This window comes from Taudactylus pleione, unplaced genomic scaffold, assembly GCF_031769625.1.
Source record: "Taudactylus pleione unplaced genomic scaffold, aTauple2 ptg000054l, whole genome shotgun sequence".
Taxonomy (NCBI): Eukaryota; Metazoa; Chordata; class Amphibia; order Anura; family Myobatrachidae; genus Taudactylus; species Taudactylus pleione.
Window position 1 is genome coordinate 7,150,021 of NW_028284456.1, and position 18,705 is coordinate 7,168,725.

At 41.6% G+C, this 18,705-nt stretch overlaps 1 protein-coding gene across 2 annotated transcripts in view; it reads right to left on the reverse strand.

Annotated features, from left to right (window-relative positions):
* The window catches only part of PDE1C (phosphodiesterase 1C), a 648,265-nt gene that overhangs the window by 208,909 nt on the left and 420,651 nt on the right, over positions 1–18,705 (reverse strand). For both annotated transcript variants that reach the window (XM_088464282.1, XM_088464275.1), the window contains exon 5: positions 6,729–6,795. In XM_088464282.1, coding sequence (XP_088320408.1) covers positions 6,729–6,795 — 67 coding nt within the window. The remainder of the gene's footprint in view (positions 1–6,728; positions 6,796–18,705) is intronic.

The following is an 18,705-nucleotide window of genomic DNA, read 5'->3' on the forward strand; positions in this document are numbered from 1 at the left end:
GCCCAGTGGTGATTTACCTGCCCCCAACGGCTGCAGCAGCAGCATCTTTCGGGTCCCAGTGGTTATGTGACTGTGACTTCTGGGTCAGACCACCAATCCTCTGGCATTTGGGTGACTATTTCTCGCCTACCCTAATCACTAACCCTAATCTCCTGGAGTAAACAGTTATACAGCAGCCAAGTAGTAGTACACCATTCAAGGGCCGTGGTACAAGTATCTGCAGCTAGTTTTATTAGCAGCATAAAAATAAAGCAAAGTGAATCCTGGTCTGTCAGGCTCTAACAAAACAAAATTATCACTTTTCTCAGAGCGGAGGTCATCTCACAAAAAAGCACTTACATTCAGTAATCACAGTGTCTCTCAACATGCCTCTTACCTGTCACTAGGCAGTGAGAGACTGACTACAGAATCTCACTCACCCTTTATTAGCCTCTCACAGGTGGTCTGGCAATCAAGGCTGCTAATCAGCTTCAGTCTACCAGACATAAACTATAAAGCTGGGGCATATATATATATATATATATATATATATATATATATATATATATCTCAATCTCACTCTGACAACCTTTCCAGTGTTTTTGTCACTATATATATTTATTGCACTGTTAAACACATTGTTTCTTTGTTTAATCAAATTAAACAAATTCATGAGAAACCTTTCTTTGTGCACAGAATTTTCCTCAGCATCTGGGAATGTCTTTATTAGTACATTTATATGTGGAGTGATTAATGACCCTGGTACAGACTGCTACTCAGATTCTCTTAACAATATGGTAAAGTTCCTTATCTATAAATGTCTTCAAAAATCATTAAACACTGTTTTCCATTACATTTATTGTTTTTTTTATCCCTCTTTCTAACTTTCCAACTGTCTCTCTCGTTCCTTCTCTCTCTCTTTGGTGCCCCGTCCTCATTTTCTCCTTCTCTCTTTTCCCATCTTACTCCATCTTTCCCCACAACTGTTTATTTTTCTTTCTCCCTCTGACACCTCTCCCTTTTTCTCTTTTTCTGTTGCCTCTCTCTCTTCACCCTTCTGTCTTGCTATTTTCCCTCTTCTCACTCTCCTGCCCCTGTGTCTGTGTCTCTGTAATTCCTGCTCCCGGGCCCATCTTCAGTTTCTGCAGTTGTTGTTGCACCGACCAATCACTGGCTGTGGCACACACTGTGCACATCACTCTTCTGGCTGTCACGTGTGAACCGCAGACCTGATGAGCACATGAGTGTGCCTGGATTGTGTTTTTTAACTTTATGGAGGGCTAATGTAATTATTTTGTATGTATTTGAAGGGGAGTGGGGACAGGGTTGTGGAGTGTGCAGAGTCACTGTGCACGTCAGGTACGACCAATGTGATTACATAATTTTATTATATAGATTATTATTTACATTACCTTTATTTTTCATCTTTACTATTACATTTCTCACACATCCTTAGTGGCCTGTGCAATCCTGTGTACCTTTTTCCTGTCTTCTTATACATTCTTGGTTATGATGTTATTGGTTGATTTTCAGTTGCCTGGAAACCCCCTTCCTCCACTTCAGCAAGTAGCTCAAATCATGACCACAATAGTAGATTTTACTAGAGCTGCGGCCACAACATGCAGTATAACGGATGGAACAAAGCTGCTGTGTATGCCTATTGGCAGCAGCTTATCCTACCAAGTCACTGTGTGTGTGGATCTGAGCGCTTAATTAGCGCACCAGACCAGAGAGACCAGAGAGCAGCTGCCAACAAGAAGAGACAGGCATCTTACCATGACGCGGGAGAATCTGAGCTTAAAAATGTCAGTACTGTCTCCATCATCTGGTTATACTACGTATGTATATTTATTATGGGATTTTTAAAATGTTCCTGAACACTTATGTTATTTTTATTTATATTAGATAAATATGTTTGGAACAGAAGGTTCATTTTTCAGACTCTCTCCCCTATAACATTATATACACTGCACTTTGTATGAGGCAGACTACAGATTATTACTAATCATGCCCTCTTTATGGGTTGGCCTTTCTTGCTCTAAAATCAAGCAGTTGGAAACCCCCCTTTGGAAATCCTGCAATTGCCCATGTAACTATATAGTGACGGTATAGAGCAACCTGGAGCGCAAGGGTATTGCTGGGCATTGCAGTGCGCCAGGCAGTATGAATTCATACACCCCGGTGGTATATTGCCCTATGCCCCTCTATAGTAGCGGTGGTAATACAGTGTACTAGCGATAGTCTCAGAGGGCACATCCAATAACACGGAACGCAGAGGAAAAAATGCGCCAACAGGGCATGCATGTGCAATTGTGCATGTCGGAGGTCAGGCCTCCTGCTGAGTTCCAGTAGGTCCTACAGACTGCTGGCTCAGTTACCTGAATGCCGTGTGGGTGGAGGCAGGGCAGGAGTTATCCTCATCCAACAAAAATAACAAAAGTGTTTGGAGACAGTAGATGTGTGTTATGTCGAAACTTCCTGGAAGTAACATCGCAGACACTGGTGGGAGGGGTCAAAGTTCATACCAACTGTCATTACATGCCAACATGATATTTTCTATCACCAGTTAATTTTATTAAATAGATTTATTGCAAAGAACACCATATACTTTTGATTGTAAGAATGTATTTTTCGGTGGAATTAGGTTGTTTGCATCTTGTATATCTAATTGTGGAACTATTGAGGCATATGCTGCCTGTCTTAATGCGCTTTACAGTAATAGTCAGGTCAGATCAGTCCATGCTTAGAGAATCTATGCAGCCAGCTGTTCCAGTATTTTGGTCCTCATCTGTTTTAAACTGGTAGCTGGCCATGCATTGTGAGGCTGGGCAACGTTGTGATCATTGAAGAACAAAATTATTAAATCATTATTGCTGGCTCTATAGTTAACAAACGGTGCAGAGGTAATACAGCAGAACAGATACTGAAGAGATGCTACTTCAGGGAACAGTGGATCTATATATTAACAGGCTCCATACTTAAGGAAAAATATTGTCTTTTTTTTTATTTAACATCAATCACGCACATTATCCACTATGCCAATCATCTAAAGTAAACATGCAAGTATATATACTGTGTCACAAGATCAGCTAAGGGTTACCAACTCCTGGGGTAAATGGCAGTAGCCAATTAGAAGTACACCATTCCATGGCCTTGGTATAAGTATAAAATAAGACAAAACATAAGAATAAATCCTAGCCTAACTAACAAAGGTGGTCTGGCAATCAATGCTGCTAATTAGTTAACTGTCTACCAGACAGAAGCTAGGAACCTGGGGCACATATATCTCCTGGGATGTAGTCAACATCCCGGCGTACGGGATGACGATGGTCTAAATACGTGGGATCCCAGCTCCAGTATCCAGACCGCTAGCATCCCGAAGGTAAGTATCAGGGGTTAGGGGAGGGTTAAGTTAGGGTTAGGCACTAGGTGGAGGGTTAGGGTTAGGCACTAAGGGGGGAGGGATAGGTTTAGGGTGCGGGGAGGAGGCAGTTAGGTTTAGCCACTAGGGGGGGAGGTCATACCCAACCCATGCTCTCTACTAGTCAAAAGTTTTCTAACTGAAAAAAAGTGGGTAAATTCCATATATAGTGGTAAAGGTGTTACAGGAAGAATATTGCATATAGTTTGTATTTATACTGAATGTCCAGTGTTGCAGGTGTTACAGGAAGAATATTGCATATAGTTTGTATTTATACTGAATGTCCAGTGTTGCAGGTGTTACAGAAAGAATATTGCATATAGTTTGTATTTTATACTGAATGTCCAGTGTTGCAGGTGTTACAGGAAGAATATTGCATATAGTTTGTATTTTATAGTGAACGTTCAGAGGAGCTGGTGGCCAGCAATGACGCCATTGGATGCGCTGAATGGAGATTTACAGCACAAAGCAGTAGCACTGTGCAATGGCAGAAAGCATTAAAAAGTGACAGTACCCCTAAAGGCTCACATTCATATACAACGCTAATCTGTTCTCACATCTCTTCACTGATCATCAATCAAGTGTACAAGTCCATTTTTGTTTGCAGTTTGCTGTGATATTTTATGTTAATGTGTCCATGTGTCTGGTTTAGTTATTAAATCCAACATTTATGCGTAAAAAGTGGCGTGATTTCTTTCTGCATTGTTGTACCTGTGTATTCCACCCTCTACTGCTAGTATAGTACTGAATATACCACTATACATTATCTCATTTAGCTGAAGAGGTTAAATGTGAGATTTCTTTTGATGTGTAATTAAGCAGCAGTCTATGGCCTCTGGCAAGCCCTAATTCATATTAACTAAATATGATTGTGTGCGTTCAGTCTGTGTAAATTCATGCATAGCTAAGTCTCATTGTTCCTACTGTGCATTAAAGATTTAAATCTTTAAATTGGAAGTTTTGCTTTATGCTCAATATCTGTCAGGGGCTATGGTCCAATTCCCAGCAGTCACATCAATAAACTAAAGAAAAATGCTGTGGTATTTGGTATATGTGAGCATGACTCACTGCTGACAAATGACTTATGGAAAACGGATCAGGCATTATGATAGCTGTCACAAAAGTTTCAAAAAGAATAATTGCACAATCTCAGATCAAACCCTGACATTTAACCTAATCAAATAAAAAACTGGTATGTAACTTCAAATATAGGAAAGTGACAGTCTTCTATTTTGTGACAATAGACCAAGCAAAGTACTGCAGGTTTGGTTGGTAGACATCTCCAATATTTAAACAGAGAGTGTCCTGCTTATACTGTATATGAGTATGGGGTCTTTCTTTGCAAATGCTGTATTGTCTTCTGAAAACCAGAAGGAGAATGTAAAGAATAGTTGCTGAATGCTGACATGATCACTGAGAGGAGCATCAGGGGTGCCGAGAGGGGACGCGGAACGGGTACTAATTACCCGAGCCCTGGCTTGTTCGAGGGGCCAGACGGGGGGCCCGGGTCCGCCGCCGCCCCCCCTCCCTCTTACTTGTCAGCAGCCCAGCACACACTGCAGTGAGAGACTGGTCGCTGCTGCTGAGTAGCAACAGTCTCCTCTTCTCTGCCTGTGGGAGCGATCACACTGATCCTGGCTTTGTGCTGGGCTGAGAAGCTCACATAGCCCCCTTCCCCAAAACAATTTTTATTTCCCGAATGGGGAGTGATAACGCCCCCACCCCCACATATAGGCAACGCCCTCTTCCCCGGGCCCAGGCTGGGAATCTGCGCCCCTAAGGAACATAACATGTAATGGGGGGAATGCAAGGGCAATATGGGGGAAAACAAGGGGTCATTTTGAAATCTAGATAGATATATTTTAGGCATGGTGCTCCATGTTACAGATATACTTATGAAGAAACCCTTAGTAGCAACATTCCAAATGGCAGATGCAGTGTCTGCATAGTGGCTGAACTGGGTGTACCAGACACTCTGTGACTTAGATCGTCCTTGATTTAGTATAGGTTTCCCTTCATGTAGGTGATTACTAGTGATCTCAGCATGTGACATCAGATGCCTGCTTGGAGCTTCATTCGGCACATATCATTCAACGTGTGCAAGTGATCCAGACCGCTGGACTGTCACTTATGGCTGATTCTAGTGGCGGGCCTTTTACTGAGGCAGTCATGTGCTGCATGAGGTAGCCATTTATACAATGGAGCCATGTGGCTAGGAACTTTGGACTCATATGTCCTTTGTGACAATACTATGGTTGGGGTATGTGTTGATGACTAAGGGTAATTGTTTGCTTGATTTCTGAATTTTTCAAAAATAACTTTTACAAGGTAAAAAAGGGAAACCCAATGTGCTTAGTAAAAGCTGCAGGAGAGCACATGCAAACATAAAAGTTATGTGAAGGAGGAAAGTTACTTTAAGTATTTGCTCTAATGACATCAGTGGTATTCCAGAATCTCTAAAATTACCAAAATTAGCATAGGTGTAACTACCATAGGTGCAAGGGGTGCAGCTGCTATGGGGGCCGGGCCCCATAGCTGAGGGGGCCCATCTTCCTTGTCCAAGTTACATGTGTTATATACATATTTCACCATTGGGTGGTACGTAGGGGCTCTTACAAACTTTTGCTATGGGGCCTTCAACTACCTTGTTACGCCCCTGCATATATGTACTTAGTAGATGTGTTAAACCTAGAAGTGGCCAAGCTGCTTAATACTGTAATGGAGCGTACACACGGTCAGATTTGTCAGACTTGTCAGATTTGTCAGATGAACGACTGAACGATTAAACGATCTGAACGATTTGAACAATTTTACCAAAGTTTTGAACGATTTGAACGATTTGAACGATTGAACGATTTTTGACTGCATTAAAATGAATGGAATCGTCCAAGTCTGACTGCAAACCCATCAGATGTCAGATATCGTTATCTGACAAACGGGAACGCGCATCGTTGATCGTCCATCGTTCAGGCATGTCAGATATGAACGATTTTCCTTCAGATATGAACGACTGAACGATTTTTAAATCGTTATCGTTCATATCTGAAGGAAAAATCTGATCGTGTGTATGCACCATAAGTGTGAGTATGCTTGATTTATATTTACAACTTCAATGTTCTAAATATTATTATTACAGTGTATTCCATAATAAATATGTATATCCCATTTAACACGTTTTTATTGTGTGAACAGTTGTAAATAGCATAAAAGGAAATTACAACTGTACATAGGATGCAGTTATTTTGTGAGTAGCAGCAGGATCACTGTATACAGCAATCTACAAGAAATAAAGTTTATATTTTATATAATCCAATAGTACAATATTTACCTTTAAAACAGCAATGACAGCAGGAGGATAACTGAGTCCAACCATGTTTGATGTTCTTCTGTACATTCTATTAAAGTAAAAAATGACAATTATTACATATTTTTGCTATAATCAGAAAACAAATTTATTTAAATGGAATTTAGGTTATCTTTGGAATATAAAATTAACATTAAATAAATTATTGAAATGGCAGTAATGCTATGCATTACACTGCAGAGAATGATAAACTGTACATAAAATAATATATATACTGTGAGTCATACTTGCTTACCTTGTAAGTTCTCTTCCCGGGAGAAGCCCAGGTAAGAGAAGCAGGAGGGTGGCGACGGGGGCGGAGCCTGATGAGTTGCATCATTAAGCCCCGCCCTCTCATGGGAAAATTACCGCAATTGGCTAGCATTTACATAAGGGGTGGGGCCAAATGACATGATTCATGCAGAATTAAGTCTCGCCCCCTACACAGAGACCCGCGATCGGCGCAGAAATTCTCCTCATTCTACCCACTTCACTGGGAAGTGGGTAGAATTCAGGAGAAATTCCTACCCTTCCGGTGGTGTGGGGGGTTACCCAAAAAATCGGGAGCCTCCCGCGAAAACCGAGATGGTAGGTATGTATGCTGTAAATTAGGGAAGCAATCGGGAAGCCAACTGCCTAAATACCGGCAGCCGGCTTCCCAACTGTCATATCCCGGCAAGGGTGAAATGCCGGGAGTCTAGATGTAGACGCCCGCATTTCCCCGACGCCGGGAGTCCGGCGCCCGGCATCCTGATCGTACTGATGCCGGGGGCCGCGAGCGGACAGCCGCGGGGGGGAGGGTTAGGTTTAGGGCTCCCGGGGGGGACTTAGGGTCAGGCACCCCACCGGGAGGGTTAGGCTAGGGGAGGGAGGGAGGGTTAGGCACCCCCGGGGGGGACTTAGGTTTAGGCAGCTGGGAAGGGGGTGGTTAGGGTTAGGCACTTAGAGGGGGGATAAGGGTTAGGCACTTGGGGGGGAAGTTAGGGTTAGGCACCCCTAAGGAGGGTTAGGGTTAGGGGGGATAGGTTAGTACATACTTACCTATCCACGATCGGGATTTCCAGCGCTGTCGGGCTTCCGCTGCTTCTAACTCTGCTCTTGTCGGGCTGCCGCTGACGGGAATCGAACCACCGGCCATGCGCCCGGCGGTATTTCATACCCATTCCGTAAATTATACTAATATGTGTAAAATTCCTGTAAATAACTGTATAATCAGTGAGTCATGATATAACAAGAATGCATCCCTATTATGAATGATCTATTATATAATCATAAATGATGCTCTCAGTGCTGAGATGGATGGACAATATAGGGTAGAAGGACAGCAGAACAGCCTTTTAAGAAGCTGGGAGCTTAGATGCCTGACCATCCTGACAGTTCATGCAGTCCACAGAGGGGAAGGAGTCAATACAGTCCACAGAGGGGAGGGAGGAGAGAAAGAGAATAGGGGGAGACAGGTGGCAGTTAAAAACCCTTCAGTGTGGCGAATGATGGATCCAACTAATTTTAGAAGTCACCTCAGTATTCTTTGCTTTGTATAAAGACCTACAGTCTTCAGCATTAAATGGTCACATATCACATTAACTTCTAATTTCTATATCTCTAACAGGGCATTATCCCATATATAGTTTAAGTTGTTTGTAAAATCAGAGCCTAGGGCAAATTCACATAAGAAGGATCTGTTTCCACTTACAAAACATGTGTGTCCCAAAAGTACAGTTTATCTGCTTATCAAGTTCTCTGAGGAAAGCAATATAATCAAACCATATTCCATTTCACTTTGTTAAAATATTAAAATTCTACTTATTTAATTACTTGTCAATAACAACATGTGTCAGCAGGCTCTCTACCATCTATGTTATTCTGGTTCCCTGACCAGTCCTTGAGTCTTTTCCCAGCAGTATTCATGTAACTCAGTCACTTTCATGCTCTTCTGTACGATGCATATAGTATTTCCCTATGCAGCAGCTCACCTTTCTGCCTCTTGCACTAGTTATTCCCGATCCCTGTCCTTCCAAAATATGCACTGTACATATTCTCCTCCATACAATGCTCTCTATCCTGATTTTCCCAACACATTGTCTGCCATTGTCTTTCTTGATGCATGTATTTTTGGAAGCTCACGTCATACCCTTGCCTTATTATGCATAAACCTGTATATATATATATTTATTTATATATGCAACATGTGCTGTAAATGTTGATATATGGCTATCCAGCTGTGAAGGTTTATCATTCAGTTTTCAAACCCACAATCACTTCCAGATCAATCATATGCCTGACTAGTCTTCCGCACATTACAGTCAGTTAGCAGTGACCATTCTCAGCATCTATCATGCAATGTTCTGTAAATAGTGTATACCGAGATGAAAGTGCTTCATTTTTGAAACTCTAGTTTGAGCAGCAAAATCACTAACAACTTGTACCACTGCCGAGTTCATCATTTCTTTTAACTGAATTATTTTTTCATCTTGAAGAATATCCACATACTGTAATAGCACAAAATCCTTTTGATGTATTTGTCCTCATCACAGGTGTTGCCAGAAATACAAGCTGGGATTAACAAGTACTATCTAACAAGCTGATAGTACTCATTAAAATGTGATGAACAGACATGTACTTTCCCTCTATTCATTTACAAAATGAAGGCTGGTAGTGATTAAACAGATTTGACTAGACTGATCATGTCACTGATTTATATCATATTATGACGCCACTCGGTTTGGGTATAAACAACAATGTAAGCCAAGAACATTTGGTTATCAGCTGTCTGAGAACAAGGAACTTAGGGCCTGATTCAGACCTGGTCGCAAGCGTTGAGCGCTCGCAACCGGGTCAATGGTGGCCCACAGCGCATGCTCCGTCGCGCGCATGCGCGATACCCGGATAGCAACGGGCAATCCTTCGCTCCGGGTCTCTCACCAAAGGGGGCGTGCTGTCGATGTTGAGTGAACGGGCCGTAGGGCGGGGTGGCCGCCCAAACAGAGGTGTTCCCATTTGATCACTGAGAGGTGTTCCCATGTGAATGCCTACCGTTTGGGGCCGGCCCCACTGACATCACAAGTGATGTCAGTGGAGAGATTCTGGCTCTGTTAGAGCCGAAATCTCTCTGGGGTTTGCGGCAACGAGACCCTACCACTAGGGTCTCGTCGCAAGCTCGATGGTCGCGATGGTCTTGACCCCCGCAACCATCTTCCTGGCCGCTCGCTATAGCTGTGGGTGGTCACCCACAGCTATGCGCGCGGCCAGGAGGCCGTTCTAAAAAAAAAAAAGACGGCCCTGATTCAGAGCGAGCGCTCTGTCAGAGCGACCGGCTCTGAATCAGGACCTTAGTGGGGAAGTGGACGTGATCTGGCAGGGTGATCTGCTGTCCTGTGAGTCCTTCTGTTTTATGCCTGCTACTGTAGCTTTTACATCATATAGACTAATGTAAGATAAGTTTATTGTATATTAAAACATTATTTGCACAAAATATATGAAAAAAAAAATAACATTGCTCACATATTTGGGAAGTACAGTATATGAAAATATAATTTTAATATACTGTATTTCATTATTTTCATATACTGTATACTGTAAAGACTAAGGATTGTATGTTCTATTAGTTTATTAATAATAATATTAGTATTATCACAATGTCAGGGAGAAAAGTCACATCAGGTTATTAATAAGGAAACATATAATGAAACAACAGTGTAGGACTAGGCCATGAAGGGCCCATCGGAGAATGTAGTGGTAGGGTCCCAAGCTACCACAGAGGGATTTGGCCACCATTATGTGCGACAGCTTATAAAAAGGATACAATACTTTTTCAAACAAATTTGTGGCTATAGCTTTGATTGTAATGTGCATTAACTGTCAGAAAATGTAGAAAGAGATTCTTACACAATAGGTATGTATTCACTTATATATTATGTACATGTGTACCAAGACAAGGTGGCTTCTAAATAATACTATTCCTACATTGATTAGTGATTTGTGGATATTGGCCCTGATTCAGACCCGCTCGCAGCCGCTGGCTGCTCGCTGGGTCTGTGGGCGTTTTTTTTTTCCTCCAGGCCTCTCGCAAAGCTGTGGGTGACCACCCACAGCTTGTGCGAGCAGGCTGGAGACCTTCGCGATTATCGCGACCACTTGGCTTGTGATAAGACTCTGGGGTAGAGTCTAGCTGCCGCAAGCCTGAGCGGACTTCCTGCTCTAACAGGAAGTCCACTCAGGGGTGTATCTTGGGGTCCGAGTGCCCCTGGCAAACTAAGGGACTGGCGCCCCCCTCCAAAGACTGCTTCTACTTGAAAAAATAAAATAACACACACTGGGGGTAGTTTAATTCAGACACCTGTAGAAATAGGGAGAATTTTTTTTTCTCTTTTTAATATATATATATCTTTTACAGAACTTACTCTATTGCAAACCACTATTTACTAATGCCAAAATACACAGGAAAAGCTTGAAAACATAGCATCAAAAGCAAACATGCATTATGGGTAAAATAATTTACATATATTCAAATTGGACTATACACTGCATTATGCTTTTTTAACTCTGCCATATAATTCACTGGTAAAACCGCCCACATAAGTCCATTGCTATTTCACACACAAATAAAAACAACCCATAAGGATTATATCTTAATCCTGACACCTGATTACCCACAATCTATAAAGATCATGGTCAATTCCCCATACTGAGGAAAAGATAAATGTATTAGTACTTACACTGGGGGTAGTTCAACTTACACGCCTGTAGAAATAGGGAGACAATATATATATATATATATATATATATATATATACTTTTTTTTTAATATATATATATTTTTATATTTTTTCAGTTATAACACTTACTACATGCAAGCACTGTTTATTAATTTCTATATGTCAACAACACAGGAAAAGAGGGCATCAATAACAAACAAGGTGCATTGTGGACAAGATAATTTGCATATATGAAAATTATCTTGCGAATAGAGCATTGTGGTTGATGTTGTGCTTACACTCTTTTCCTGCAAGGTTGACATATGGGAATTAGTGAGTGGTGATTGGTATGTAGTGGGTATTGTGGGAGAAGAGATATATTAGAAAAAAAATATATAAAAAATGAGTCTCTCTAATTTTAAATGTTTCTGATATAAAGGGACATATAAGAAGCCTGATACACATTAACAATCAATGGAGGACACTGATAAGAGCAGAGGAGACAGAAGGAGACCAGGGATCATTTACTAATGACAGCTGTCTGTGGCACACTGCGCACAGGAGACCGGTGATCATTTGTTAATTATGTCGGGCCCCTGGTGAGGGCCATCCAGGCCAATAGGAAGATAGGTGAGGGCCATCCAGGCCAATAGGAAGATACGCTCCTGAGTCCACTAGTGATGTCAGTAAGCCCTCCTACAAATGCCAGGTGATCCTAAGGGAACGCCTGCGTTTGTCTGGCCACCCCTCCTACCCAACCCACAAAACGGGACAGCCGCCCCATCTTGTTGCGAGCCCCGGAGCGAGTGAACTTCAGTCGCTCTGCGGGGCTCATGCATGCGCACACCGGACGCGGCGCATGCGCAGGGCTAGAACATCGAGCCGCTTGCGAGAGGTTCTGAATCGGGCCCATAGTGTACAGTAGTGTTTAGTAATCACTGACGCATGTCACAGGGCAAGACTGACTATTTATTTGCAGCATCAGTATCAATAATATTTAGAAGTGAAATGTGCGGTAATAGATAATCACATAATTTCCTATTGGCATGTTCACATTTTACAAATAAAGGAATTAAATGATCAGCAGAAATGCTCTATAATGTCAACTATAGACAACAAATGTATTTTCTTTTCTTAATTACTAACAAATGTATAACAGACAAATTTGGTTACACTGTAACCCAGGGCAGTAATGTATTTTCTGAGGTAACATAATTAATAGATTGGAGTACAATTGTGTATATTTAATGTGTTTCAACTTTCCTTTCAACTTACCTTCACTATTTCTTAATTTAATTTTCTTCTTCTCTCTAACGCCCTATTTCTCCAGCTGTTATTATTATTTCTCTCCTCATTACCTCCTCGCTTGTCTGCACCCACAAACTGTTCTGATTCCTGTAGACACCTCACTCATCACACTTAGAAATACAGATCAAATAAAATTCACCCTCTAATGGCCTCTTCTTCATTCTCCTGCTTCACACGGCTGCTAAAGACATTTCACCCAACTCTGGACCACATTATCTGATTCTACTCTTCTTTCCAAACCAAAACTTCTACTCCACCTTGAACTTCCCATCCCTCCAACCTTATCTACATAGCTCAACTTCCTTACCTCATCTGTGGACTCTGAAACACTAGATTTGTTTGTAGCAAACATCCATCCATGATCTATTCATTTAAAAATCCTTCAACATCCTAGCCATTCTGGATAATCTTGCTTACCCTCTCTGAAACTAAGTTCTGTATGGGGAAGTCACTGTAAGCTACACACCCAGACTCACTCAGAGACAGACAAGGTGGCAGAGTCGGCATTCCACCTTCTGCTACACTGTACCCCTGGAACACTCCTTAGTTATACGAGGAGCTGGAGAGGGGGTTACATACCTGCAATTTTCCATTCCTGATATCTTTGAAAAAGTCCAATTATGTGGACGAAACACGTCAAACAGGCACCAGAGACAGATCCATCAATACTAATATGCTACAGTTCTAACATTTACAGGTCTGATTGCTTTTTTCAGTTTGCTATATCTACTATTGAAACACTCCCATATTCTTACTTTGGCAGAGAGATTAAGTGTGTTTCTGACATCTTAATTTTTAATGTCCTGATTATTATACTTGGGATGTTATTTTGGTACTATTAGTTCCCAAAATGTTAATATTGGTAATAGGAGGACAGGAAATGATTATTGAACTCATTCTATATGTGTCAGTATTCCACTATTTGATCTGCATAAAATCTGGAGATTGGATTACTGCTACTACTAAAACTTTATTCTTTGACTTTCCATTGACAACCCCGTTGTCTCAGTTTCTACAAAATTCTTTCACTTACACCTTTAAGGGTCTATTCATTATGTTGATTATCGGGGTCCGGGTGGACCCCGATAATTGACAGTCCTACTCATGACGACCGCCGGAGCAATTCATCATTGCTCTGGCGTGGAGACAGCTGATCCAAAATTCAGCTTTCTCCCCAAATGTTTTCACTGCTCCTTTCGGCGCAGTGAAACTTAGTACTGCTGAGTCTGACTCAGCAGTGCTAGCGCATCTACGTGAAGTGGAGTTCACACAGGCGCACAAAAGCACCAGCATCCGACGGTAGGAAAAATCCAAAAAGATCCCTCTTCGCAAACTCAGGACTTCTTCCCATAGGGAATGATCGGGTTGTGGGAGCAAATGCCATCTGAAGATGGCGAATGCTACCACAGTCAAGCTCCAAAAGAAATTATATTTTTGGGGCTTGATAAATGTTGGTGTATGGTTACACCAGGCCACATTGGGAGAGAAAGGTAAGCAGGAGATATATGTGATATCTCCTGCCTTACCTTTATGATAGGTGGCCCCAAAACTTAATTTCTACAAAAGCAGGTGCAAATTTTCATTTTCACCTTCTTTTGTAAAAATTAAGAGGTCTATTCACTAAGCAGTGTTAGGAGACAGAGTGAAAAGTGATAAGGTGCCAGCCAATCAGCTCCCAACTGTCATCTCACAGGCTGTTTTTGAAAAATGACAGTTGGGAGCTGATTGGCTGGTACTTTATCACTTTTCACTCTGTCTCCTAACACTGGTTAGTAAATAGACCCCTATGTGATAATGAATAGACCCCTTGGTCTCTAACAGTGGGCCATTTTCTCCATCCACTGTGATAGACACACATTTGACCTTGTTGTTTCTTGCACCTGCTCTTGCTCTATCTCTTCTCCTTCTGAAACTCAGCCTTCCCACTCTTCTACCACATACTTACAAAAAAAAACCAAACCAGCTGCCAAGACCCTTGCACCCATGTGTACATGCACACAGCAACATTTAAATACTTTCAACCTGATACACTTTTCATTTTCTTTACGATTACTCCTCTCTCCTATAACTTCAATGTCCTGTCATTATGTTGCTGCCATTTTTACAACACACTCATTTTACAGCCCAAAGGTCAGGTGGAACGTTAGTATTAGTTAGCTGTTTTTGTTTTCTATTTTTGATGTAAGCTAAAGGTTAGAGATTTGGGGGTTGATGCAGAGTTGAAAGTATGCCTGCTTGCTGAGCACATCTTGCATTTGTTTGCACTACAAATGCTCTGGAAACAAACATAAGCAAGTAAAAGTGATGTACAGTCATACGCACTTCAGTTGCATCTTCACAAGAGAATGAATGGGTGTAACAGGTCTGTATCGGGATGTTCTCACGTAGGCGAAGCTCAGGGAGGGATGGATTAGCGGGCTATGCAGAGGTGGTTGGATGTGTAAATATGCATGCTTCCAAGCAGTTTCTTTTGCACCAAGGATAGGTTGGTGCAGGTGCCCTGATAACGATGCCTATTCAAGTGTACAGATAGGTACATTCCACCCACAAAGATGCATACAACTCTGCATTTACTGATGCGTCCAAGTTCATTGTGGCTGATCACACCACAAACATGCTCGCGCTATGCGCCACGATAGGCTTTGGTGCATCCCCAATCGCGGGAGTGCGTCTCCATTCAATCATATGGAGACGCGATTGCAAATCTCCGTTTGTGGGAGTGCGTCTCCCATTCATTCCTATGGAGACGCAATTCGCTGCCCTACAGACAAGGATGTAGCTGGGCATATCTGTAGTTCCATGTACACAAAGCCAGGCCAACTTATGTTCAGCACAGCATCAGACCCTAGCTAGTTTCATTCACTAAAAGAATCAAGAGGGCATGTAGTGAGGTGGCAATGAAGAAAAAATATTTCTCTTGTTTAAACAATTGTTAATAGGGGATGGGTGCAGTGACAAACGCAGGATTTCTAGAGGGGGGTTCCTAAATGCTTGATTTTAGAATGAGTGTGGCCAGTCCATGAAAAGGGCATAGTTAGCATTTAACCAGCTTTAATATGTGTCATACAAAGTGTATTGTGTGTATTAATTCCAGCATATACAGGACCAGCATTCGCACTAAGCCATTAGATGCAGCAGTAGCACTATCCTGTCTGAGCTGAATGTTTTTATTTCAGATGTTTGCACCATTCCAGACCATTGGAGCAAGTTCGTGAGTCTGGGGGAGCAGCAGAAGAACCAGCACTGCCCTGGACATATATGTACATATTGGTCTCTAGCGGTGCACCCCTAACAGTGCATGTTTTCAAGATCTCCTAGTTGGTGCACAGGTGTATTTATTACTGGCTGAAAAATGTTAAAAGATCCACAGGTGGTGCTAATTATTTATTTTGCGGTACTGAGAAAAACATGCAGCACTAGTAAAATGTTATTATATTACTATCTCTATTGTGGTCATGGTGTGGGCTGGGGGTTCCAGGCAACTGGAACCCCCCCTGCGTTTGCCTATGGGGTGCATAAAGATATAGCCAAGGAGTAAGTGGATTTGATGCATGGAGATTGCAATAGAATTTCTTGGCGGATGAATAAATGACATGCAAAATCAATGGCAATGAAAACAGTACATGATTTGTCTGTAGTGGACTGTGGTTAGAGTAGAGCATGAGTGGAAAGAGGCAGGTGGAGGCTTTAAAAATTGGAGGAAGCCTGTCCCAAAAATGGAGGCAAATTAACTCCATAGTCCATAACAAATATTCCACCACTTTAAGGTTACTGAGAAGGAATTGTTATAAAACATAAAGTGAATTCACCTCCATTTTAAAAACATGTTACCTAAACTTTATTATTTATCTACTTCTATTTAAAAATATATATCTTTAAAGTGTTCAAGTATTGAACTTCAAAAAGCTCTAGGTCAAAATCCAGCTTAGTGGGTTTCCTTGGGTTGGGGAGGGAATTTAGAATGTGTCAGGCAATGGTCACACAGAATTATGGAGAGAGACATTTTAGGCTTTTTAGGAAGATATATTTTTTACTGGCAACTTTAGACAAATTATATAAACAAAGTATTAAAAGATAAGAACAAGTCTAGATTGTAAATTATGTTATTCTTTTTATAGTGATTATTACATTAACCTACCTACTCAGTGTAGCAAAATTTACAATGATGGGCCAAAATGAGACAGACAATACTATTATTCATATATCAGTTAAATCTTGTATAAATTACAACTTGTATTTTTCCAAACCATTATTTTAATTAATTTTATTTAGAGCAAACTCTTCCAAAGTCTTAATTGTTTGATTATTACTACTGTTAAAACTACTGCAATTCTGTTAGCAGGTTAGTTCATTCTCTTAAATATTTAGTTTATGAGTTCTTCTGCGTTACATTTTTAAATTAAAACCTTAACATTTGTTCTTATCCCACAAAACAGAATTTACATAAAGATAGCATAGGAGTATATGCACATTTATATATTAGATACGAAAGTACACTGTTTTGTTTTAATGTACATTTTTTATGATTCCCTGTTCTTCCCCTAAGGCAATGATAAGATTACTAAAGCAAATTGCTGCATACAAGTTAAGCAGGAAACATTTACAGTACATTTTATTCTACGAAATACAACCATTTCAAACATAGGGCAGTATTCAATTAGTTTCACACCCGCGATACTTCTTCGTATGCCATACTTTTCATTGAAATCGCATGTTTTGGGCGCCAATTTTTTTTTACCTATGGGGGCGTGGCCACGCCTCCCACAATTAGGTCACGCCCCCTTTTTACTGGGGCCCGGCGCGGCTCTTGAGGGGCCTGCATGTTGCAGTCAGCCTGGAAGATGTAAGGGCTACAGTCAGACTGGGAGAAGTATGGGTTACTGTCAGCCTGGGAAAATTGAAGTTTATAGTCAGCCTACAGAAGTACAGTTTATAGTCAGCCTGGGAGAGTATGGATTACAGTTAGCCTGGGAGAAGTATAGGTTAAAGTCAGCCTAGGAGAAGTACAGGTTACAGTCAGCTAGGGAGAAGTAGTGGTTACTGTCAGTCTGGGAGAAGTATGGGTTGCATTCTTCCTGGGATAAGTAGGGCTTACAGTCAGCCTGGGAGACGTACGTGTTACAGTCAGCCTGGAAGAGGTACTATTACAATCAGCCTGGAAGAAATACCAGTTACAGTTAGCCTGTGAAAAATATGGGTTACAGTCAGCATGGGAGATGTATACTGTAGGTTACATTCAGGCTGGGAGATGTATGGGTTACAATTACATTTAGCCTGGAAGAAGCATGGGTTACAGTCAGCCTGAGAGAAGTAGGGGTTACAGTCAAACTGGAGAAGTATAGGTTACAGTCAGCCTGGGAGAAGTAATGGTTACAGTCAGTCTGGGAGAAGTATCGGTTACAGTCAGCCTGGGAGATATAGTGGTTACAGTCAGTGTGGGAGAAGTATGGGTTACATTGTTCCTGGGAGAAGTAGGGCTTACAGCCAGCCTGGGAGATGCACGTTTTACAGTCAGCCTGTGAGAGGTACGATTACAATCAGCCTGGAAGAAATACCGGTTACAGTCAGCCTGGGAAAAATATGGGTTACAGTCAGCATGTGAGACGTATAGGTTACATTCAGGCTGGGAGATGTAGGGGTTACAATTACATTTAAACTGGAAGAAGCATGGGTTACAGTCAGCCTGAGAGAAGTTGGGGTAACAGTCAGCATTGGATAAGTATAGGTTACAGTCAGCCTGGGAGAAGAAATGGTTACAGTCAGCCTGGGAGAAGTAGTGGTTACAGTCAGTCTGGGAGAAGTATGGGTTATTGTTCCTGGGAGAAGTAGGGCTTACAGCCAGCCTGGAAGACGTACGTGTTACAGTCAGCCTGGGAGAGGTACAATTACAATCAGCCTGGGAGAGATACAGGTTATAGTCAGCCTGGGAGAAATATGGGTTATAGTCAGCATGAGAGATG